Source organism: Argopecten irradians, chromosome 8 (assembly GCF_041381155.1).
Source record: "Argopecten irradians isolate NY chromosome 8, Ai_NY, whole genome shotgun sequence".
Lineage (NCBI taxonomy): Eukaryota > Metazoa > Mollusca > Bivalvia > Pectinida > Pectinidae > Argopecten > Argopecten irradians.
The window spans coordinates 25,352,395-25,375,653 of NC_091141.1; the positions used below are offsets into that span (position 1 = coordinate 25,352,395).

The 23,259-nt window shown below is 33.5% G+C and overlaps 2 protein-coding genes across 4 annotated transcripts in view; one reads left to right on the top strand and one right to left on the bottom strand.

Moving 5' to 3' along the window:
* Positions 1 to 18,659, top strand: LOC138329959 (serine/threonine-protein kinase PLK1-like). Of its 2 annotated transcripts, none has more exons than XM_069277269.1 (13): positions 1 to 266; positions 4,643 to 4,750; positions 5,176 to 5,292; positions 6,307 to 6,524; positions 6,759 to 6,854; positions 7,405 to 7,604; positions 8,707 to 8,826; positions 10,054 to 10,161; positions 12,405 to 12,500; positions 13,007 to 13,160; positions 14,157 to 14,286; positions 14,702 to 14,818; positions 15,678 to 18,659. In XM_069277269.1, the coding sequence occupies exons 1-13, from the start codon at positions 153 to 155 to the stop codon at positions 15,915 to 15,917; spliced, it is 1,818 nt and encodes a 605-aa protein (XP_069133370.1). In that variant the 5' UTR covers positions 1 to 152; the 3' UTR covers positions 15,918 to 18,659. The 2 variants fall into 2 exon arrangements, with proteins under 2 accessions (XP_069133370.1, XP_069133371.1); XM_069277270.1 differs by having other exon boundaries at positions 8,707 to 8,820.
* The window catches only part of LOC138329961 (GPI mannosyltransferase 2-like), a 7,271-nt gene continuing 2,664 nt past the window's right edge, over positions 18,653 to 23,259 (bottom strand). For both annotated transcript variants that reach the window (XM_069277272.1, XM_069277273.1), the window contains exons 2-3: positions 21,916 to 23,094; positions 18,653 to 20,706 (exon numbers count right to left, since the gene is read on the bottom strand). In XM_069277272.1, the coding sequence (XP_069133373.1) occupies positions 20,422 to 20,706; positions 21,916 to 23,094 (1,464 nt within the window). In that variant the 3' untranslated portion in view covers positions 18,653 to 20,421. The remainder of the gene's footprint in view (positions 20,707 to 21,915; positions 23,095 to 23,259) is intronic.

The following is a 23,259-nucleotide window of genomic DNA, read 5'->3' on the forward strand; positions in this document are numbered from 1 at the left end:
GAACAAACTGGCAAATTTGAAAATATGAGTTCCGAACAGAAACACTTGGAGACGACGTTTTGAACAAGAATCACGAAATATTTTTGGAAAATACATGTGCCCGGGTTTAACAGTGCAGATTTCTTATGCGTTTTCTACTTTAGCTTACCAAAATGACAAGTGCTGCAAAACTGAGACGGGATGAAATAAGGAAAGACAATATCCCAGAAATTATTCTTGATCCGTCTTCAGGCAAACGCTATTTGAAGGGACGTTTTTTGGGAAAGGTAAAATCGAACACCAGCATTTAAAAAGTATTTTTGTCATTGAAACTCCATAAATTAATTCATTCGTTTTAGAATATTTGTATAATTGATTTTTTGTAATGCTGTATTATTATTCGGCAAAATTATTGAGAAAAAAGTCAAAATGGCCGTTGGAACGTGTTTCAACGTGTTCAAATACAATCGATTTATGACACAGTATGGTGTTTATGTACTGTTTACAGGGCCGCTGTACAGTGTAATACTATAATATTTAATAGTATGGCAATATTGTGTGTCAATATTGTTAAAAGCCTCTCAAAAGTCAAAACTTACCGAACCTACATAAGAGTTCAGTATTTTTTGAAATTTTGAAATTGAACTTTGATGACCTCGATCGGTTCAAAAACATAATAGGGTATTGTCTATAAGTGTAGCCTACTTCTAACTGTATTCCTACAGAGAAATTAACTTGTAAAGAAAATTTTACTGTCTGAGTGATGTTACATGATCCTTTGTTTACATTTATGATGATTATAATTTTCATAAAGGTAAACACTGTACAGTATTGATCAGATGTCCTATGATCTATAAGGGCAACTTAGAGCTTTGCGAACAGCCAGGCACCATGAAACTTTATTTTTTTTCTCAGACAGATTTTTTCTCAAGTCTATGTAAAATCATATACTTGAGCAAAAAATCTGTCTGAGAATAGTTAACGTAAGGCCCTGGGCCTGGCCATGGCTTGAGTCTCTCCCCATTGCATATGTACTTGTAAAATTTTGGGGTTTATTAGTCCAAATGACTAGCACTAGCAGCAAAAAAAATGTCACAGACTGTCATTTTCAAAATAGTTATTTTTTTAAACCAAATAAATTATGTGACATCATGTCCTTCCTTGTTCTTACCAAAATTACATGGCAAAGAAATTTGTTTGCTTAGTATATATTAGTCCGCTAAAACTGACCATAATCGCAGGCTCAAAATTCTGACTGATCGCCTGTTTATGGTCAGCTACCTACTGCTCTTAAAAAGTCGGGGATTGTAGTACAAATCTGGCGACAGCGAATATCAGAATTCTGCATGTTGGTTTGGGGTCAAATATGCCTTTGAAGTTAAAGGAAAACGTTTGGCACTCACTTTAATACATGTCACATCCCAATTCATCACATTAACTATGTCCCTAGTTATGTTTGAGACGTCCATGAATCAGTGTTTCGGTAGCCATCTTTGAAGACCAAAAGTTAATTTTAACAGCCAATTAGAATCGTCGAATTTCACCGGAAATCGATCCCAGCTGTCTGATTGGATGTTAAAATTAACTTTCACTGTACTACAATCCCCGGCTTTTCAAGAGCAGTAGCTAGCTGACCATAAACAGGCGATCAGTCAGAATTTTGAGCCTGCGATTATGGTCAGTTTTAGCGGACTAAGTATATATATATATATATCAACACCATTTTTGTAAAAAAAAAATTAACAGATAATTATGCAAATATTATAAGTGATTTGAAAGTATAGACAATATTCTCTACAAGTATAGTCTCTACCAAATTTTGTGAAAATCTATGCGTAAATGTCATGATATCTAGGGCTGGAACGGTATACTGGTTTATAAAAGTATTTAACAACGTATCGTTCAAATATGGCAAATGATTTCTGTGAGGGACAGAAAAAATTGTCATTTAATAATTCCATCCTGGCAAATGATTTCTGTGAAGGGTCAAGCTTCAGAGTTACTTATATAATTATAACACTAGAAATGTGTTTGCGTAACCAAGAATACAAGTTAGCAGAGCACATGACGGCTTGCATTTTGCACCAGGCATGACTCGCAAACAACTATTTATTTCAAAATTAAACATGTCTTTAGTTTTCACAACATCAGTAACAATTCTAACATGAAAAATATTGTAAATATGTATCTTTTCAGTGTATTGCCAATACGTATCGTGTCGATTCGGCTGTTCCAATACCTAGCCCTAATGATATCGGGAACAATTCAAAGAAAAGAGAAAAAAAAAAAAAAAAAAAAAGAGGGGACCCCATTCGGATAAAGGATTAGAAAAATTGTTCTTAATTTTTATCGCATGCACATTTTAGCTGAAAATAAACTTGCGTTAAGTCTTTGACATAAACATGTACTTACACAATATTTAAACCATATTTTGACGTTGTGATCTATTTTATGCTTTAAGAAAGACTTTGAGTTTGAAGTTGACAAGTTTGGTCAATCTCCTATAATATCACTGTGCGAGGGTCTATTTTCTCATGTTTTGCAGTAACCCCATTACACTGCACAATTAACATATCACCAAAACATAAAGTATGTACCCAAAACAAGAATAAAAAAGCATTTGAGGAGGTATTCGATCACAAGGTACAAATACCTTTATTTAATGATGCCACAAGTAACGATTTAATTCTGCCGCCATCTTGAAACTATTAATATTACTCAATGGTCTTTGCAGGTGTCATAAGTCATTCTAAAAGAACAGGTACTTGCACTGTGATTTTCCAGTTTTATATTAAACTAGAGTTATTTTATATATTAGTACTAATATTTATCATAAATATCTATCATTTATCTATATAATGCATATGAAATATACCTATTTTCGGTTATTTCTCTCGCTAATGTGATCTGATTTGGGTACTCTTCTGTTGAAAAAACGGAAGTTAATCTGTCAATGTTTGTAACGTCATAATACACAAGCATAGGTGACTTTGACAGTGTGGAATTGTCTGAACTCTGTCACGGATACTATAGATATTTGTGAAAAAACTGTAAAACACCATGTGAAAGGTCAGTTGCAAAATTTGTTTTAGAAAAAAATGTTGTTTTAGTGATCTGAATGGGGTCCTATATATGTTTTTAGATAGATCTAGAACATATAGGGAAAAAAGTTTAAAAATAAAAAAGGAAAAAAAAGACAGGTAAAGGTCCCATGACTGAACAGTAACAGAACGTTCCTGGTAATATCTTTTCTGTTACAACAGTACTATCTGTACAATCCACCGTAAGTATATATGTATGATGACAAATTGTTTGAATTAAATAAGAACTCTACGAGTACCAGTAAACATTGATTTTTGGCACAGCCGACCAAGTAATTTGGAACTCCCTATTGTTTTTTTTTAGAATAACAATAGATATCTAATTATCAAACATGTAGGTATACTATCCAGCTTATTTTTCTTCCTTATCTAACAATGATATATATGTATGTACCTGTACATGTATAATGGTTGATTGGCAATTGCCCACGAGACCCATGATGGTGAGTCATAAAAAGACTTCTGACAATTATTGTCAATAACAGATCTAGAGTCTTACTTCATCCAACCTGCAATGTATTCAGGTATGATCAGGGTTACTTAAACCAACAATTTAGCCACTTGCATATACATGTATATAAAAAAAAAATGAATAAAACAAACTGTTATTTTGAATGCATTTTCACAGACCAATATTTTCCCGATTTGATATATAAACGAGAAAATCATAATCATGTTAGCGATTTTAAAAAATTTCGCGATCATAGCAATGTGCTGCAAAATAGCAACAATAACCATCTACACATTATAACATAATTACATATATTTGTTAAGTTGATACACTGTCGACAAATGTAATATACAATATAGCAGCGATTTGATTTTGACGGTGATCAGATGACGTTATCATGTCAACAACTTGAAGTTGATATTAATAGTCAGGGCTTTTTTTCAACATGATTTGGGGCCGATTCGGCCCCATTCCCCATGACAAAACCTCTAAATTTTTCCCAATTCAAGCCTTAAATTTCCCCAAATCAAAATTTGTTGAAAACTATCCAAAAATATTGCATGAAATTAGTTGGTTAAGACTTGAAATATTTGTGAATTGGCTTCAGAAAAGTACATGAACTATACTGGAAATAAAAAATCTTCTTTGTTATGCTTTATTTCATATTTCATAATTTTTCCCAAATGCTGGTTTTGTCGCACATTTTCCCAAATTCAAAGCCACAGGCCCCATTCACAAAGCAGTGAGAAAAAGCCCTGATAGTGCATGTGTCATAATACAGGGCTCGAATTTCAGGCTGTTTTACTTGCATTTTGCAAGAAGATATATATATATATATACCAGAATAGCAAGTGGAAAAAAACATGCACTTTCTTATTTCAGTATTTAAGTTTTTTTTATTAGGGACAACTGTAAAAATGACATAATGATTGCAAAAAATTGTTTTAATGGAAAATACGGAAACACAGTACTAGTTCTTACTATAATGTTGTTGATATACCTACAGACCTCACATTATCATGCCAACATTAATGATTTTATATATAATAAAACTAATATGAATACGGATATATAATTATATAATATAGCTATTTTTTCTCTCTTGTTACAGGGTGGTTTTGCAAAATGTTACGAACTTACAGATGTGGAAACAAAAGAAATATTTGCCGGCAAGATTGTGTCCAAAACATTGCTGGTCAAACAACACCAAAAGGACAAGGTAACGGTCACCAAATTTTCTAGTCTCAATTAAAGTCTGCTAGTTTAGTTTGAACTGAAGATAAAAATTGTGAACAATGGCATTGCTGTTGTGAGATCAATTGTTTCAGACATACATACATGGCTTAATCAAACTAAACAATATCCTTTCATTGTTTTATACCTTTGAAATATTTGCATACAAATCTTTACCATGTTCCCAAAATATGAAAAACATATACCAGTATATATACATAATACGTAATCATGTGCTCAGCATCAGTTACCAATTCTTGGATTCATGGATATTGAGAATTTTGATAATTAAGTTTTCCCCATTCATGAGTTACTTCAAATTTCAGTGTCTGGTTCTGCTATATAAAAAAGAAATCATTTTCGTTTAAAATGATAATTCATTCAATAACATCAAAAGTTTTACACTTCCAGATGACCCAGGAGATTAGTATCCACCGCAGTGTAAACTACAAATACATTGTAAAGTTTCACTCATTCTTTGAAGATTCAGACAATGTATACATTTTGCTGGAACTGTGTAGAAGAAGAGTAAGTTTAATTTATAAACACAGAAAACTAATTGGGTCATGTACATCTTTGAATTTCAATGCCAGCGACTTATACGTGAATTTATAATTACAAGTGTTCAAATTCAGTGGTATAAAATATGTATCTTGATTATACTAATTGCATGAAAGATTACCACACTCATTAATTTATGGAAGTACTCTTGTTCTTAGGATAACTTTGGCATGATTTTGGCGATATTGTTTTACTTAAATATAATTAAGTTAATAGTAACTAGGTACTTCTAATCTTCAGTATAAATAGATATCAGTAGAATATAGTCATATTGGGCCGAAGTGGTAGACCAAAAAAGAAAGATAAATTTATGTCTTTTAATGAAGGATAATATAGCTAACTGGGTAAATCAGATATGAAATATCTTGTGTGCCTGGAGATAGGTTTCATCTTATTTCATGGTAAGAAATATTCAGAGTTAGTCTTTGAACATTCTAAAAGTATTAATCTTTCAAACATAGTATACAGTTGTTTCATGCCATATAAGCTTAAAGTCAACACTCAACAGTCAAACTTCTTTCCGTCCGGTGTTGGAACCAACCCTATAAACTGGTTCCCTTGGCCTTCAAACTTGTGATATTTTTTTTTACATATTTATAGAGCATATATACTTTCTATCATTAACATGTAAAATCTTCGATCCGAGATATCATCTAAGTCATTGTACAGCAATCTTAAACTTTAGTTTATATTCTACTTTGTCGCAGATTCTAGTGTGGTGAATGTTCCTCTAGATCTGTCCCCAGTGATCAGCAGTCAAACTGTCGATCAGTCAAGCGTCTCTGAGTGTTTGTAACAATTTTCAAGCAATTTTATGTACCTTAGTTTATATTGAGAGTCAGGATCAGGTAAAAAATTTAATTGTTTTATTATATGTAAGAAAACTTTTTTTTTTTGTTAAATGATAACATAGAAATCAACAATACATAGGTAATTATAATGTTTTACATTATGTAGACATGATTGTTACGTTTGTTTCAGTCACTAATGGAACTCCACAAGAGAAGGAAAGCCATTACTGAGCCAGAAACCCGATATTTGGTACGACAGGTTATATTAGCCTGTCAGTACCTACATAACAATAAAATCATCCACAGGGATCTAAAACTTGGGAATCTATTTATCAACGATGAAATGGAAATCAAAATTGGTGACTTTGGACTTGCCACCCGTGTAGATTATGATGGAGAAAGGAAAAGGTTGATATTTTACCTTCAATCATAGAATTTTTTTTCTTTCAAAAGATATTATCTATACATTTAGTTACAATTGAGAAAATAATCTGAACATATATATATGTTTATTGTGTTTTTATTGTTTTCCATCTTTTCTTATTTATCATTTTAGAAATTCGAAGATCTCAAATGAAAATTTCCAAATGTAGATAAAGATGTTTTGACAAGATATATTATTTTGTTTTCTTTTTTATATAGAACATTATGTGGAACACCAAATTATATAGCTCCTGAGGTACTCAACAAAAAGGGACACAGTTTTGAAGTAGACGTTTGGTCACTTGGTTGTATTGTGTAAGTAGAGTGCATATATCTCTTTATTCTCAATCAGTAATCGATCATTAAGCAAATAAACTGGAAAATGACAAAATAGGTGTCTTGTTGACAACAAACAAACATTGCACTTGTTTTCAATGCAAAAACGTTTTGACAGAGGCTGCAGTGCCCAAGACAAGTGGTTATATATTCCAACACATTATCACTAGCCCCTCCTATGTCTGGGTATCAAATTTGAACCCCATGTAAGGCAGTTACCAGGTACTGACCATAGATTGGTGGTTATCTTTGACTTTTACAACCTTCTAACCCTGGCATGTCCTCACACAAACAAAAACCTTTGACAATGATGTCGCAGGTTGTTAGGTTTAAAGTGAATAGTCTCGGAATGAAAACCAGTCTAAATGCGTTCCTTAGCCTTCGAAAAGTCCTTGTATATCAAAACGATGTTCAAGTTCTGCTTACAACTTTGCCCAACTATTCACTTTAAACTGCATGGCCAAAAAGTAAATTACACTTTGGTAGTTTAAAATCATAAATATGTGAAATATCTTTGCTATTTTTGCAGTTATACACTTCTAGTTGGAAAGCCTCCTTTTGAGACTACCTGTTTGAAAGATACATATATGAGGATTAAAAAGAATGAGTACCACATTCCGTCCCGAGTAAGTCAGCCGGCCAAAAACCTCATCATCAAACTGCTGAAGGCTGATCCTACTGACAGACCCAATATGGGGAACATGTTGGATGATGAATTTTTCACTTGTGGTTAGTGTTTTATCTTGCTTTGGTTGATATAATTCAGGTACAACGTGATACCCGATAATGTTTGTGTAGGACTAGTTTTTCCAGTGGTGATGCAATGTGTAAAAAAAAATATTTGTAATCTTCCCGCTGAAATGATGTTAACGAGAGATATCATCTTTTGACGTCATTCAATTACCAATAGAAACCAAACGTTATCGGGTATCACATGGTACATATCATTCCCATTAGGATTCCAGATTAAGATATTGTTGCATTAAAATTTTAACAGAATTATCTCCCTTGGAAGAAGGTGTCAATGATGATGTCATCATTTTGTGAGTGAATATCATGTCATTTTCTCTGAAACATGTGATGGTACAGTAACACTCGCAAACACACGACGTCACAATCAATACCTACCCACAAGGGATTACTGAGATAGCCATAAGCTTGTGACTGTTTGGGCATTGGTTGAGAGGTGAACTGTATGCCATATATATATGTAACCCTGGTCAATACTAGCCGCAATAGATCGCTCGGCTAGAGAGAACTTCTCTTTAGCTCGATCGGTTGAGCGTCAGACTAGTAATCCAGAGGTCCCGAGTTCGATCCCTGGCAGAGGCAGGTATTAAATTTATTGTAAATCCTGCACCCTGTTACATTGGCGCCCATGTAGGGACTCGGGAATGATACTTCACGATACCTGCGAAGGAATCGTTGTGACCCCTGGAAACTCGAGGACGAGTTGATTCCTGGAGGGGGAGTATGTAACCCTGGTCAATACTAGCCGCAATAGATCGCTCGGCTAGAGAGAACTTCTCTTTAGCTCGATCGGTTGAGCGTCAGACTAGTAATCCAGAGGTCCCGAGTTCGATCCCTGGCAGAGGCAGGTATTAAATTTATTGTAAATCCTGCACCCTGTTACATATAAATATGTATTTGATAGGGACATTGGTTCTGGTGTCCAGTAAAATGTATCATTTTATTGTAATGTGATGTGCTAGTTTAATAAATCTGTTGTGAGATCTATGAATGACAGGTAATACTTGCAGTATAAAAGCTTATAATATACAATGAAGTTGTAGTTCTGTAAAAAGATAAAAAAAACACCAACTTGTTTTAGGTTACTTGCCAAGCCGCTTGCCTACAAGTTGTCTGACAATGGCTCCACGCTTTGACACCCTTGCCAAATCTGAATCCCTGTCCAGGAGGCCATTACATGAAATCAACAGAACAGGTAAAGGTTAGCATGTCAATGTATCCTCTAGAAGTGTTTAGTATCACTGTCTTATCATTCAGACCTGTCCGATTTCATGATGGACTATGTATACATTCCGTAACTCATTCACTCCTGAAATTTCATGATGGACTGGTATATTTTTGATTAAGAACTTAATAGGCTAAATGTGTCTTCAGGTGTAAATGAGACAGAGTTAATCTTTCTCAGATATTATGCAGTTGTTGTAAGGCTTCCACAACAATCCACAACGATGCTGTGTGTGCATGAGAAGCACATCCTTTACATTTATAAGTGCTAGAACATGGAATAATCTTCCTGAGCGATGTTTTATCAGCTAAAAATCTAAATATAAAATGAAAAAAACAATAACTTTTATACAAGTATATGTTAACCATACCTGGAAATGAACTTTAAATACAGTGTATGGATTATTAATATGAATCTGGTGTAGAGGAACAAAACTGTTCCTGTACTAGAAGAAAACAACCATAACATAATGTGAAATTGATACTAAATTCATTTTTGAATTGATTTTTGAAAAAAATACTCTACAGAATAAAACAAGAACAACAAAGATCATAAGATAAGTATAAAGATAATTAAGTTTACAAATGTTCACCATATATGTAGCAGGATTGGACTGGGTCTATCACCGCAGTAGTGCATTCAGCTCGTGTTCGGAGGTTCTGGGTCTGGCCGCTACATTTTCTCGTCTCCTGTTTCATATCAAATAAAAATCTTCTACAGCAGATTCCTTTATTAAATCTTCATCACACATTTAACACTTTTAATGTTGACATGTTAGTATAATTGTATGGTGTTAATGTACTCTTGTCTAATGATTTTCACTCAATATTTGGTGTGAGCAGAAGGCACAAACAGTGCTCTCATTTGTCAGTAACCTAATGATTTGATGGACATGTACTTCATGGTAAATATTTTGGGAGTCCATTATCATCTATAAATTATACTATTAACTAAGGAAAGTGACAAGACAGTATTTATTTAAGTGCACATACAATTTTGTATCAAAAAATTCCTATTTGGAGAATATCTTTGAAGATTTATATCTTTATATAATAAATACCCTGCAAATTGATGGGAATGTCTTCAAGTTCATTTGCCTAATTATTTCAAACTGAGTGAAGTAATCAAATAAGGTAAACATAAACACTCATACACCTAAAAATCAACAATATTTTTAAATCTACATGCTGATGTGGTTTTCAGACCCTAATACAAGACCAGCCACTGCTGTACCAGAAATGTTGAAGAAGGATGAAAAACGGCCGGAGGTCACAGAGGGTGATGAAGGAGACGAGAGAAACCGGAAAGGAAGTAAGTATTCTAGTATTATCCTTGCTAGTTGGGAGGAATTTCACTCAACTAAATTTAGAATTACTACATGTATACATGTATGTACACCAGAAAAATTTGAGCAAAAGGTGACCACACTTTTCTTGCAGTCATGTATTAAATATTTTTTATGTTAAGGAGAATTAACACAAAAATCTGAGTGTACAGTACTCTAAATAAGTGGTTTATGATGAGAGCACACTCAGATTTTTGTGTTACGTATATCTCCATATCATAAAAAGTCTCTTCAAAATAATCATTATAAATCAATTTACTTTACTAAATCTCTTCAATATTCAAAAACCATTATCTATGAAATCATTACACTGTTCTCTCGGACAATCCAAAGTGACGTTACAAACTGCGAAGCCATTTTTTCCTTTATGGGCTGATAAATAAATTTTTAAGCCAATGAAAATGCTTGTTACATGCAAAATTGAATTATTGATTTAGAAAGGTTAAACAAAGACAAAAAGATATCAAAATTCTTGTCTGTTTATGATTGGTGGGTCAATACTACCGTAAAAACTTGTGTAATTTGCGCACTTTTTCTGTGCAAAAATAAAATTTGAAGTTAGGGGTGCGCAAATTATATTGATAGAGGAGATTTAAAAATTTTACGGGGAAAAAATCTGTCCATTCTGAGGGACTGACGATCTATGAATGTTGAGGTACCGCTCTGTGTATGGTAGTCATTTTATATGATGAAAGGTATTAAAGATTGTAAAAACAATGCCTCACCTATTAAAGTGGATTATCTAAGGCTAATTAAAGTGTTAAGTTATGATCACATTGTCTTGTTTCCATTTGCCCTGAGAATTCAATGGCGACTGACTGAGAGCATGGCTTCTACTGACAGCAAGAGATGTATACCCTGTGCACCTCGTAGTATAATGGGACAGCCACAATCAGTGACTTTGGCCGGGTCAATCTAGTTTACCTGTATTTTTTTAGGGTAGAGAGGCTATAGAGAGTGTGTGTGTGTATACACAAACATACCATATACCCCAGCTGCAGGCCGTGTGCAAAAAGTCAAAACACACGTGGATTTATAAGATGCCTAAACTGACCTATATTTAGGACTTTTAATAAGTGGTTTGCAATTTTATAACTGCAGAATTAACAAGCTACAAGGTTAGTGACATATTCAACCGTATTGATAAATATAATTAGCCATCAGCTTTGCACATGAAACCTTACGTAGGGCCCAGCTGTAGGCCGTGTGCAAAAAGTCAAAACACACGTGGAATTTATAAGATGCCTAAACTGACCTATAATTAGGATTTTCAATAAGTGGTTTGCAATTTTATTACTGCAGAATTAACAAGCTACAAGGTTAGTGACATACTCAACCGTATTGATAAATATTATTAGCCATCAGCTTGGATCTGTTACCGTACAGGTAGTGAGTTTACTCGCAATGTGATTGTTGCAAGCTAACATACGTATCGGCTAGCCGATTGTTGTTGATTGTTAATGATCTCAAACACACTAATTACTTATTGTGACAATTTTAAACAAATAGATTCAAATCTTTTTTAAATGTTCCTGATTACTATTCATGTGTAATATCTCATAACATTGACATGTGCACGGAGTACGGCGGACCGGACTGCCGATGTTTTAGACATCTGCAAGATATTTTTGTTTCAGGTTAAGGTGGCCAATAAAAGAAAACAAACACGATGCGGTTTTAATATGTTATTTTTTCTTAATACAACACTTCTTTGTGCAAGTTGTCAAGCATTTTAGGGGAATATTTTGCATTGAAATTGTCACCTTCATACATCGATTTTGGGACTCCCTGGACATCGTTTTTTCCCAAAATTTTTGATGCGCAAAATATACTGATAGTAGATTTTTTTCAGCATTTTCAGCCCTAAAAAGTACCTGCGCAAATTACACTGGTGCGCAAATTATACAAGTTTTTACGGTAAAAATACATATTTCCTGAGGAAAATGCACATTGAGGCAATCAAAAATTATACATTTCTTTAAAAAAAGGTGTGGTTTATAACTGGAAAAATCAACTTCATATTAAAGTGCATAAGAAAAACTGAAATAGACTATGAAAATATTCAAATCAGAGTTTTTCAAAGTTAATATGAGATGAATTTAAATCTTGGTATTTATGGACTGAAGATGTGTGGATTTTAGGTTTGAATTCTGGTGAGCGAGAAAAATGTAAAATTAAATGTACATGTTAATTTTCTGTCTTTGTTTAGGCGATGAACCAACAGATTTCTACCTATCTGACTTGTTTGCCCAATTGGGAGCTGTGGTGGCTGCTCGACCCTCTGAGAGAGCTCTCGTACAGGAAGGTTCGTTTTAATGAGATTGCATATCTACACTTTAAAATTCAGTCTTGCTTGAGAGCTTCTCATCTGCCTGAAGTTTCACTCTTAATTTTTGACCATAATTTGGGAAATATTTACTTCAAATAAAAAAATAATTTAAATTAGAGATGCTCCACCTCTGACAGAGCATAAATAATAAAAAAAAAATAATATGAAATAATTTATTTTGCTTTTAGTGCATGCACAATTTGTACTTAATTCCATGTAAGACATAGTGCCACGGAATTTTTCAGGACGCAATTAATTATTTTTAATATTTTTATCTTGAAGTAAAATAAGAAGCTCAAATTTTACTGATGGTAATTTTTGGAACTGAAGAAAAATACTAATTTGTCTGCTCCTGTTTTAGATAAGAGAAAAAAACACCATTTGTTATCGCTGGAGTATCTTTAAAGAATCTCTAAAATATACTGAATAGCCTCCCCTGCCATTACACTAGCTGTTAATGCTGTGTGTTGATCTGTTTGTAGAGGACGCCCTGGATCCTGCTTGTATCCCCATCTACTGGGTGAGTAAGTGGGTGGACTACTCCGACAAGTACGGTCTTGGATACCAGATGTGTGATAACAGTGTTGGGGTTCTCTTTAATGATTCCACACGACTCATTCTTCTGGCCAATGGAGAGTAAGTACAGCTTAAAACAATAATCGACTTCAATAATGGTAGGTCTTTGGTAATGTTAGCTCTGTCTATACAGTTGTCGACAGGATTTTACTCGACCTCTTCCCTGTTTCCGACTATAGTCGCCACTCAATAATGATGTTCTATGGGTACAATAAATTCTTATAATGTTCCAATTTCCAATTCAATGGTATATGAAAAGTATTTTCAGTTCAAAACAAACATTCTTGGTGTTAAGAAATATTTATTTTGACGATGTTTATCTTTTTTATGGCATGTTGCGCTTTCGTTACAGATTACAATATATATAAAAAAAACTGTATATCAGATTTTAAATAATACATAAGCACATTTCTATGAAAGTCATTTGCACTAAACTTCAATAGCATGTTTAGATTTAAGGAATTAACAAATTAAAACTGTACATATATTGTCTTGCATTTTCTCAAAATCTGCTGAGGTAAAGACCAATAATTACTGCCAGGGCAGAATCTGGAAAGAATAAAATGTACAGAAAGATTTCATCGATATTTGAAGATTTTTTTTCATTCAGGAAATAGCAAATTCATATACCTGTATACTGTAAGCAAACTTTCTTTTGCGACTACTAAATTTCGCAATTTTAGTTTCAAAATTAGTTTGGAGATTAATTTTCCCAGAATGAAAATCAAGTAGAATATCCTTTTAATATTTATTTGTTAATTATTTAGTCACAAAGATAAACTATCTTTGGCAGTGAAAGAAAGTTTCTTTACAATATATGCTTCCTGCTTCAAAAGAAAATAAAACTGAATATGGTCTGCAAAGTGAAGACCTGCTTATCCCCGTCTATTTTATATACCAATACTTGCTTAATATGTCTCTAAATAAAGAAAAAAATTAAATATTGATTTAAATAAACGAAAATATTGACAGTGTACACCGCCATTACATACACCACATGTTCTTATCTATGGCAGCAGAGTGTGAGGTAAAAATTGTTGTTTTTCTTTATTTCAGAAATGTCCAGTATATTGAGCGAGACAGCACAGAACATTACCACACCATAAAGGTGTTTCCAGAGACACTCAATAAAAAAGTGACTCTCCTCAAGTATTTCAGGAACTACATGAATGAGCATTTACTGAAGGTAAATCTCAATGTCTTGAATTAAGTTTAATTTTGAAACTTGGACAGTCTACTTATAATCTTTTGTAAATCCCTAATTCCATGTTATTTGCTTTTAATAGTAATTAAAATTCTATGGAAAAATGATTTTGGAGGATTCTTTCCTATATCCTGATTTTCTAGACTGCAATATGAGAATTTGACCTAAGCAGGAAAAAAAAATGCTTATCTATTGTTAAGAAGTTCTAAGCATCGAAAAATTGTCTAATCAATTGTTCTAGCTGATAAAATATTCATACCTTATGAAGGCATATAATTCATGAGTTTATAGAATGAAGCTGCGCTGTATTTTTGTTTGTTAAATAAAATCAGAATTATATCCAAAGTTTTTTTTACTAAATCATCAAAGTTTTAAAAATCACCTTTTGGTATTACAGGCTGGTGCTAACATGACCCCACGAGAAGGAGATGACATGACTCGATTACCCTTCCTTAGGACTTGGTTCAGAACACGAAGTGCTATCGTCCTTCACCTCAGCAACGGCACACTACAGGTAATATTCAGAGTCATACATAGTTGCAAACAACACTACATTGACCTTATTTTTGTATGGAGGAACATTTCATATTCAATCAGGGCTTTCTCTTTTTATAGTATAATTAGTGCACAGGGTTGCATTTCCGAAAAATAAAAATAAAATTAAAACTAGGAGTGATTATCGCCAACAATTTTAACCATTGCAATACTATTGCTATCTGGAAAAACACTATTCTGATAGTTTACAATTGAAAGTAGAGTATTGCGGTAGTACCGTATTTTCCGGTGTATAAGTCGTGAATTTTTTCCCTGAAAATCGGGAGTGTGACCTATACACAAGTGGTATTGTTTTCTGAATTCTATCACATTCCAGGCAATGAATTGTTTACTCTGTCATTAATTTCCATTTAATTTCCACTTAACTACTAGCGTCAGTACCAATTCAAACACAATGACGATCGTGATGCAGAACTGTATTTGCAGTGCTTGTGTTTGCTTTTTGATTGAATAGCATGGGTAAAGTGACATTTTATCGTGACTACTAGTCTGCTACTGTGATCAAACCTCGAAGTACATCATTTGAATACAAGCTACAGAAAAGTATATGATTATTGAAACGATGGATAGCTTGGCGTACTATCAGCAATTGTTATCGACATACAAGTGCAATTTATATTGATAGTCCGATGTATTGTTACACCCCTAGTTTAAACAGACAGCTTAGATCATACTTTCTCAAAGTCATTAATATATGGAAATTGGAAGATTTTGCTACTTTTAACACTTTCCTGAATTTTTAATACAGACAGATTTGATTTAATGTAAAGGATAGGAAGTAGTAGTTTAAACTTTCATTGTTTTATTTTCAATTTCAGATCAACTTCTTCCAGGACCACACAAAGATAATCCTATGTCCGTTAATGCAGGCTGTAACTTACATTGATGAAAAGAGAGACTTCCATATATTCAGGCTATCCCTGATAGAGAAATACGGGTGTTCAAAAGAACTAGCGAGTAGAATTCGCTACGCCAAGACAATGGTCGAACGTCTGATGACGACAAAGTCGGGATCAGGACGCGTTCGATCTGCAGCACCTCCTTCTACTGCTTCGTAGGTGTGGACCCTCTCACGTGTTGTGTAATCTGTGACTATAGATAGTAAGCAGACATGTCTCAAGTGTCATGATCTAGAGATCTCGGATTATAATATGATGTCACTTAGTATTTGTTGTATTGGAGGAAATCCCCTAAAGCTTACAATACAAGATTGTAAAGGTGGTGATACTATTAAAACAACAAGTGACCATACATAGCCAGGGACCACAAGTTTTAACTTATACAATATTGTTTATGCATTTATTATGGTGTACATTATCTGTATATTTTTATACTCTAATCAGGTTCATAACAGCACAATTTTGCCTTTAATAGCAATTTCTCAGAAAAATCAACTACCAGGTACTTGATCGGTCTTTTCTTTTGATATCTTTCTTGCATCCTACATTTTCCTCTTTTCCTATATTATGTCGAAAGGTAGAGCTGGAGTAAAGATATTTTCATAATTCATTTTTTGCAAAAAATTAATTATGAAAAAAAAAATTAAATGAAGGAAAGATGTGTGCTTGAGAAATGGTATCTCTTGGCATTTCAACTAATGCATATAAAATATGGATTTTCGTATGTAAAAACGATGTATTCTATATTTCTTGTCACCGTATTCGACCTAATAAGCGCCCCTCCCCCTTTTTGAGGCCTCGATTTCAATTACCCAGGCATATATTAAGACCAAAAAGACACAAAACTGTATAGATTTGCAATACAATTTCGTCCTATTAGCGCCTTTTCATTCTTTTCAATTTTTTAAACGCCCTGGGCGCTTATTGGGTCGAATACGGTACGTGACAAGTTTAAAAAATAGAATGGAAATTTACACACACAAAACAAAATTAAGACTATATGGCTGGACCACTACTGTCCACGAGGAGCTTGTAAAACTTCTGATAGAAATTATTCTTATCTTTTTCTTTCTTTTCTGCTGTCTTTCCATTCTCATTTCACATATATTATAAATATATATATATTTACCATGTTTCTTGATCTGTTGTTACAGTATACGTAGCATACCAAATATGAATACAATTTGCTGTTAATGATATCTCGGTTTTTTAAACACAGGAATTACTTAGCTACACACATCAGAATATTTGAAAATTTCTATGTGTTCTGATAAATGTTAAAGTTGTTCATTAAGGAAGTCAGGTCATGGAGAAGAGATAGTTGGATAATGCTTGGATGGTTTACTTCGAAATCTGCAATCTTCTATTGGCAGTTTTAAGTATTCTATTTATACAACTACTGAATGATGGCATCAGAATAGAATAATGCTTAGGTTCAAGTTTTATTATAAGGAGTGAAATAATTGTCAATAAAAGCCTATTTGCAAGTTGCTTGTTTCACAATGTAGTATTTGAATAGTTAACTACTAAATGCTTGTTTTTGGTGATTTTTGCTTCAATTATTCCTTGTAGTAATTATTTGAATATGATTTCACCATTTTCATGAGATAAAAAAAAATACGCAATTACATTGAATCTTCTAGAGATTGTTGTACAGAACCGTTTTTTATGTGTTAAGAGTAGTGCTGCTTCAGATTAAAGTGTCAGAGATTTTCCTGGTTTAGATAAGGGGCCAAATATGTGTGCTAATTTGCCTCCCTGTTGTATAAGGGTACAAGGGTCATCTGTATTAACACTGGATTGCATATGTAATACAGATTAGTGTTACTAGTAATTTCATACCAGAAAAGTAGCAGCTTTTGTTTCCTAATTATTTATTATTGATTCTTTGCTTTATCTGCATGGTTGGTGGAGTTTCACTATCTAGAGTTATCTCCCCTTGGGATCAGGTATTTGTCATTTAATAGGACACGACGGCCTGTAAGTGATATTTCTGTATAATGTGTCGTTTTCAGGATTCCCCGTTTGATTTTCCTTTCTCTAAGAATTCACAAGTGTTCATCAGCAACGGTTAAAATCACAGATCTGTGCCTGTTGAGAGTGAATAACATGGTATAATCAAATGTAGATAAACTAACTGCAATATAATTTGGATGGAAGTTGGTTGAAAAGGATTTCATTACGATTAGTGTGGCACATACAATGTATGATAGATTTGAAAGTATGAAAGGTTGTTAAAAAGTTGTACAAGGTGAAAGTGTGTTTGAAAAGGTCTAGACTAGTCTTACTGATATTGATGTATCTGTGAAAGAACGAGTTGTTAAAAAAGACAATATTCTCTGATCCAAGAAACTGAAGTCAATACAAATTGTTAAAATATATTGTTAAATCATGACTATTCGTATGAAGCATTTGCACATATTTGCAGTGCTGTGATTTCATTGGCAGGTATTTGAAATTATGAATTTATAAAAACCCGATTGCATTTGTTTTCATATATTTATAATCATTGTAAAAAAAATACATTTTACATTTTTGCTAGCGAGATGATTAATCATTTGATATTGTTCCTAATTAGATATGCATCAGAGGTGACAAATACTTTTACACCTTTTACATGGTAAAGCTTTCATGCTGGTGTCTTGGTGCAAAGAATTTAGATTTTCACCCGACTGTTGGCATTGATTAGTAAAGGGAAAACATATTTTCATTTTTTTTCTTACTGATGTAATTACTGTAATGAATACAGTACAATATGTGCATGTGAAACACTTCAAGCATTCAGTAAAAGCTTATGAATCTCCCAAACATCCTGTACCATAAATTCTCGCATATTCTGTACCAATGTGATTTTGTGTTAAAATGTCAATGATATCAATAAAGTAAAAAAACTCTACATAATTTGTTCATGATGTATGTTTAACTGCCTAAAATACACATGAAATCAAGCCATTATTTCTAGGTCATCTGACCCGTTGTGTCAGGATAGCTGCATGACTAATAGCCATCCTGCTTCATTGTCTGTAAAATTCTCACATTTAAAACTGCTCAAGTTCTGCCAGTGGAATTTCAACTGAAACTTGTATAATTACTTTAGTAAGCGGTTCCTGATATGATCAAGCAGAAACAAGTGATCTTCACATGGTCCAAACCTTATGTTCTTTTTCAGGTCAATCTGAAACCAATCTAACACATTCTTCTCACTTTCACTTCTTCTCAAGTTATATAATTATACCAGTGCAATTTATCATATAAAAAAAGAAAACCTTCCAGAAAAGATCCTAATATGATGAATATTCTGACCAAGTTTTGGGTTGATCCGAAATCCATAATGGCTACAATTACTGGTATTGAAAATTTATTTTAATGTAAAGGAAGGGCAGCTGAAGTAGCATTTAGATCTTTACAAATAAACTTGGTTGTAAATGTCTTTCAAACATCCAAGATAGACGCATGCCGAAACCATTTTGAAAACATTTAGTTCTAGATCTTGTACCAATTAACTGGGCCCGGCACCATAAAACTCTCTCAGACAAATATTTTACTCAAGCCTATAAAAAATCATATACTTAAGTAAAAAATCTGTCTGAGAATAGTTTTATGGTGCCAAGGCTTTGAGCAAAGCGGTCTAAAATAGACTGCCATTTGCTGACTGTGGAATCTTGCTTCTTACATAAATTCCTGTATATCACTTCCCTCTCCATTTTACAGGTCATGTTCTAGTTAACACAATACCAAATACCAGTATGATCAGCTGACCAGGGACCAATTTCATCAACATTCCTTAATTTCTCAACTCCAATTCGGGGTTTTGGAGATCCCTAAACAACATGAGTAAAGTATAATTTACTGTTGAATATTTACAGTTTGCACTGACATGGACTCAATAACCATGCTTTCTAGTATTATCATTATCAGTGTATAATGATAGTACGACACGTGCGGCGATTCTATTGTTACGGAAATAGTCGCTGGCGTAACAACTTGGGGTCATGATCCCACTTTTGGTTGGAACATATAAATGACTCGATTCCAATCAGCTGTTCAATCGAATTCGTTAACAATGACGGGAGAGAACAAAATATGTGTATTTTAATAAAAAATATTCAAATGTCGCGAGAATAAATCATATTCATTTACGTGAAAAAGTGTAAATATAAGGAATAGATTTTTATTTTGTTGAAGTTATGAGGTTATAATGATAATGGAGCCCGTGTAAATTTTATGTAACGCGGCTTTGCCGGGGTTACATAATTTACACATGCTCCATTATCATTATACCCTCATAACCTATTATAGTCTATTCCTTCATTAGTCCCATCATCCGGTGATGATAACGTCATCATTTGTTGTGATTTTTATGAACACAGGAAGGTGGGACTAATCGACGGTAAATTGTGCTTTACCCACATCGTTTTGGGATCTCAAAACCCTGTATTGTTTTCCATAACTCCTGTAATACTTTTCTACGGAGAATTTAAAGTTATGTAATGAATTCCTTGACATTAAGGCATATTAATGAACCTGGGCCCAGTAGCTATTGGATTTTGGAGTATTATGTACATCAGTACTTATATATCTAAAATAATTACTAATAAAATAGACCATAACAAATATAAACAATACTTTTACATTGTATGGTATCAAATCATTTAAATTTTAATCAAGTCCATGGTAAAAAATTACTGAAGAGGAAAGTTCCGACAACAAAATAACCAAGAAAGTACACAAATACAAGCTTGGATTTAAAGTCCAGTCTGCTGCTTAAAATCTGGTCCACCAAAATGTTCCTGTCAGAATTATCCAGGACTGGAATGTTATTACGTTTATAGTTTCTCAGTACGTCCCATTTGTTGAACTTTAACTTGTTGGTGGTATCCTTGGTGATGACCTTGGCAGTAAACCAATACAAAACTGGAGATGAGGAGAACAACATTCGAGTTAGGACCTGTAATTATAAAATGAAAATAGATAAGTATACATGTATTACTGTTTTTTTTTTTTTTTTATCAGGGAGTCCTATCTCTGATTTTGAATGCATATTAACATATATATCATAACTGCATGTTTCACCATGGAACAATCATATGATAAAATCAATAGTAGTGGATTATCCTTTACCATTTTACTCAAACCAATCTGTAAACACCTACAGACAACAAGTAACAAAGCTTTTTTTGGTTCAGGAGTATGAAAAGTACGGCACATATAACTTAAATTATCCTGCCTTAGACAAAAATCTTGTATTTCTAGTAGTTAAAATAACGTCACGTAATGCTTTGTTACGACGACACTCATAGAGATAGAAACAAAACATGTGAATAATAACGCTGATAACAATGCACCTTCAAAAGCAAAACAAAATCGGTCAGACTTCTTTTGGTTTCCATACATAATGCATTTTGCAGTTATTTATTAATTTAAAGGGCTTTTGACAGGATAAATTTGTTACATAGCTTGTAAGTGACCTAGCTAATACAGGTAAATATTACAATAAAATGCATCAGGCGAGGCAAACGGCAATAACTCCCAAGTTATGATGGGATAAAAATGTTTTCGAACACATTCAAAATATTTCTAATGTTAGTCTGCATACAAAGTTTTAATTATTATTGGTGATCATTTACACTACTTATTGTGATCACAAGGTCCAATACCCGGTAACAATAATTATTTCAAAGGGCAATAACTCCATCAGTTACAATAGAATCAAGCTGATTTTGTTTGTAGTCATATGAGATCTTTCCAATGTTAGTCTAAATGCAAAGTTTAATTAAGCTCAATGCATATTTACTAAAGTTTTCATGTTCACAAGAAAATTTTAACAGACGTCGTATGACGGATGATGACGAACAAAAGACTAAATAAGAAATTGTAAATATCAAGAAGCCACGAATGGGGGAGGGAGAAATGTATATGAATGTGTGATCCAATTTTCCTTTTGCCTTTACACCATATGGTACATGACATGTCCAATGCCAAAGCCTGGTTGGAATCATCCTCGATACTCCAGGGGTTACTATAGTTTTACTATGACATGTTCCAGGGCTGGACATAACATCAGTGATAGTAACCCCTAGAGTATCGAGGATGGGTTGGAATATGGTGTGATCAAAGGAAAATTGGACTACTGTAAGTTTAATTAAACATACATTACCTGAATGTGAATAAATAACCATCCAAATACTGTGAGGAAAACCAGGTGTGCTATGTAGGGTAACAATTTCCTGTTTTTGAAAACTCCCTCATCCTGTTCCACTTCATCAGTCTTTTTTGATTCTTCAAAATACTCTATCAGATCAAGTGTACGAACAGTCTTCCAATTCTCCCGAATGTAGCAGATTATTGCAGAAACACTCAATAATGTCACAGGTGCGGCCAGAAGAAAATTAGGAATCTGTTTTAACTGGTAATAAGTCATGAAGCCAACATTCCAGTGATTCTTCTGAATGTATGAATATGGAAGTGGAATGCTGTCACTGCACCAAACTGTTGAATTATATGCCTTGAGACGATATCCTTGACTCATTCCATACTCAAATATAAGTGTATGAATGTCTGAAGGTGTTTCTGTACAAAACCATTTATAAGCTAGATACTGGTATAAAAAGAATGGTGAAGCACAGAGCATTAAGTAAATGATAACTGGTAGGAGGATTATCCACAACATAGACCATACAGCTGTTGGTATAGACCAGTTATCTGCCCTTGCTGTTGGGTTGAGAAGCTTTAGAAGATGGATAATATCTTTACACTTTTTGTGTAGAATTAAACCAAAGTATAGAAGGCCATTTGAACGAGCTAGTGCACTGAGTCCAAATAAAATTGAAGCAGAAATCGTGAAATTTCTTTCGAACATGTGCATACCAGAAAATATTAAGTAAGAAAAAAGAATTTCCGAATATGGTGCAGCCATGAAAATACTAGCAGGGTTTATGCAGAACAACAAGGCAGCTTTATAAGCCAGCAGATCACAATTTAAAATGTTTCTTCCAAATCTATACATAATCATAACAGTTTTCATAAATAAAATCTGGTTTAAGATTACAGCTGACATCATCAACACTGATCTGTATGTCATCACGAATTGAAGGGGGAAAAACACACTATTGCTTAAAAACCTGATGAGCATTGGATAAAGAGGGAAAAATGCCAAACAGTTTTCATATGTGTAGCCATGTTCAGCTATGTGTAGGAAATAGACACCATCCCATCGAATGAATCCACAAAGAAGTACGTTCACAGCTCTGTCTACAAAGTTCCAAGAATCTTTGTCTGTGATGGGTGGGTTGAAGACATCAGGATGATGGTCTGGTACACAAATGTTGAAAGTGAACTGAAAAGTAGGAAGAAAACAGTACTTGATATTTGTTAATCGTGCATGACAATCACATTGTGTTTTATAAGTCTTAATACATATTTATATATATGTTTATGCTTACCCTCTGCCGAGTAACAAATGTAAAATACATTAAGAGGAAATAATTTGAGATTTTCAGCA

What these genes read in the sequence shown, in the direction of transcription:
- LOC138329959 (XM_069277269.1), top strand. Translation starts at nt 153, where the DNA reads ATGACAAGTGCTGCAAAACTGAGACGGGATGAAATAAGGAAAGACAAT. An exon ending in CGAGAGAAACCGGAAAGGAA is followed by an intron (nt 10,162 to 12,404) that starts GTAAGTATTCTA and finishes GTCTTTGTTTAG; the next exon opens with GCGATGAACCAACAGATTTC. An exon ending in GAGAGCTCTCGTACAGGAAG is followed by an intron (nt 12,501 to 13,006) that starts GTTCGTTTTAAT and finishes ATCTGTTTGTAG; the next exon opens with AGGACGCCCTGGATCCTGCT.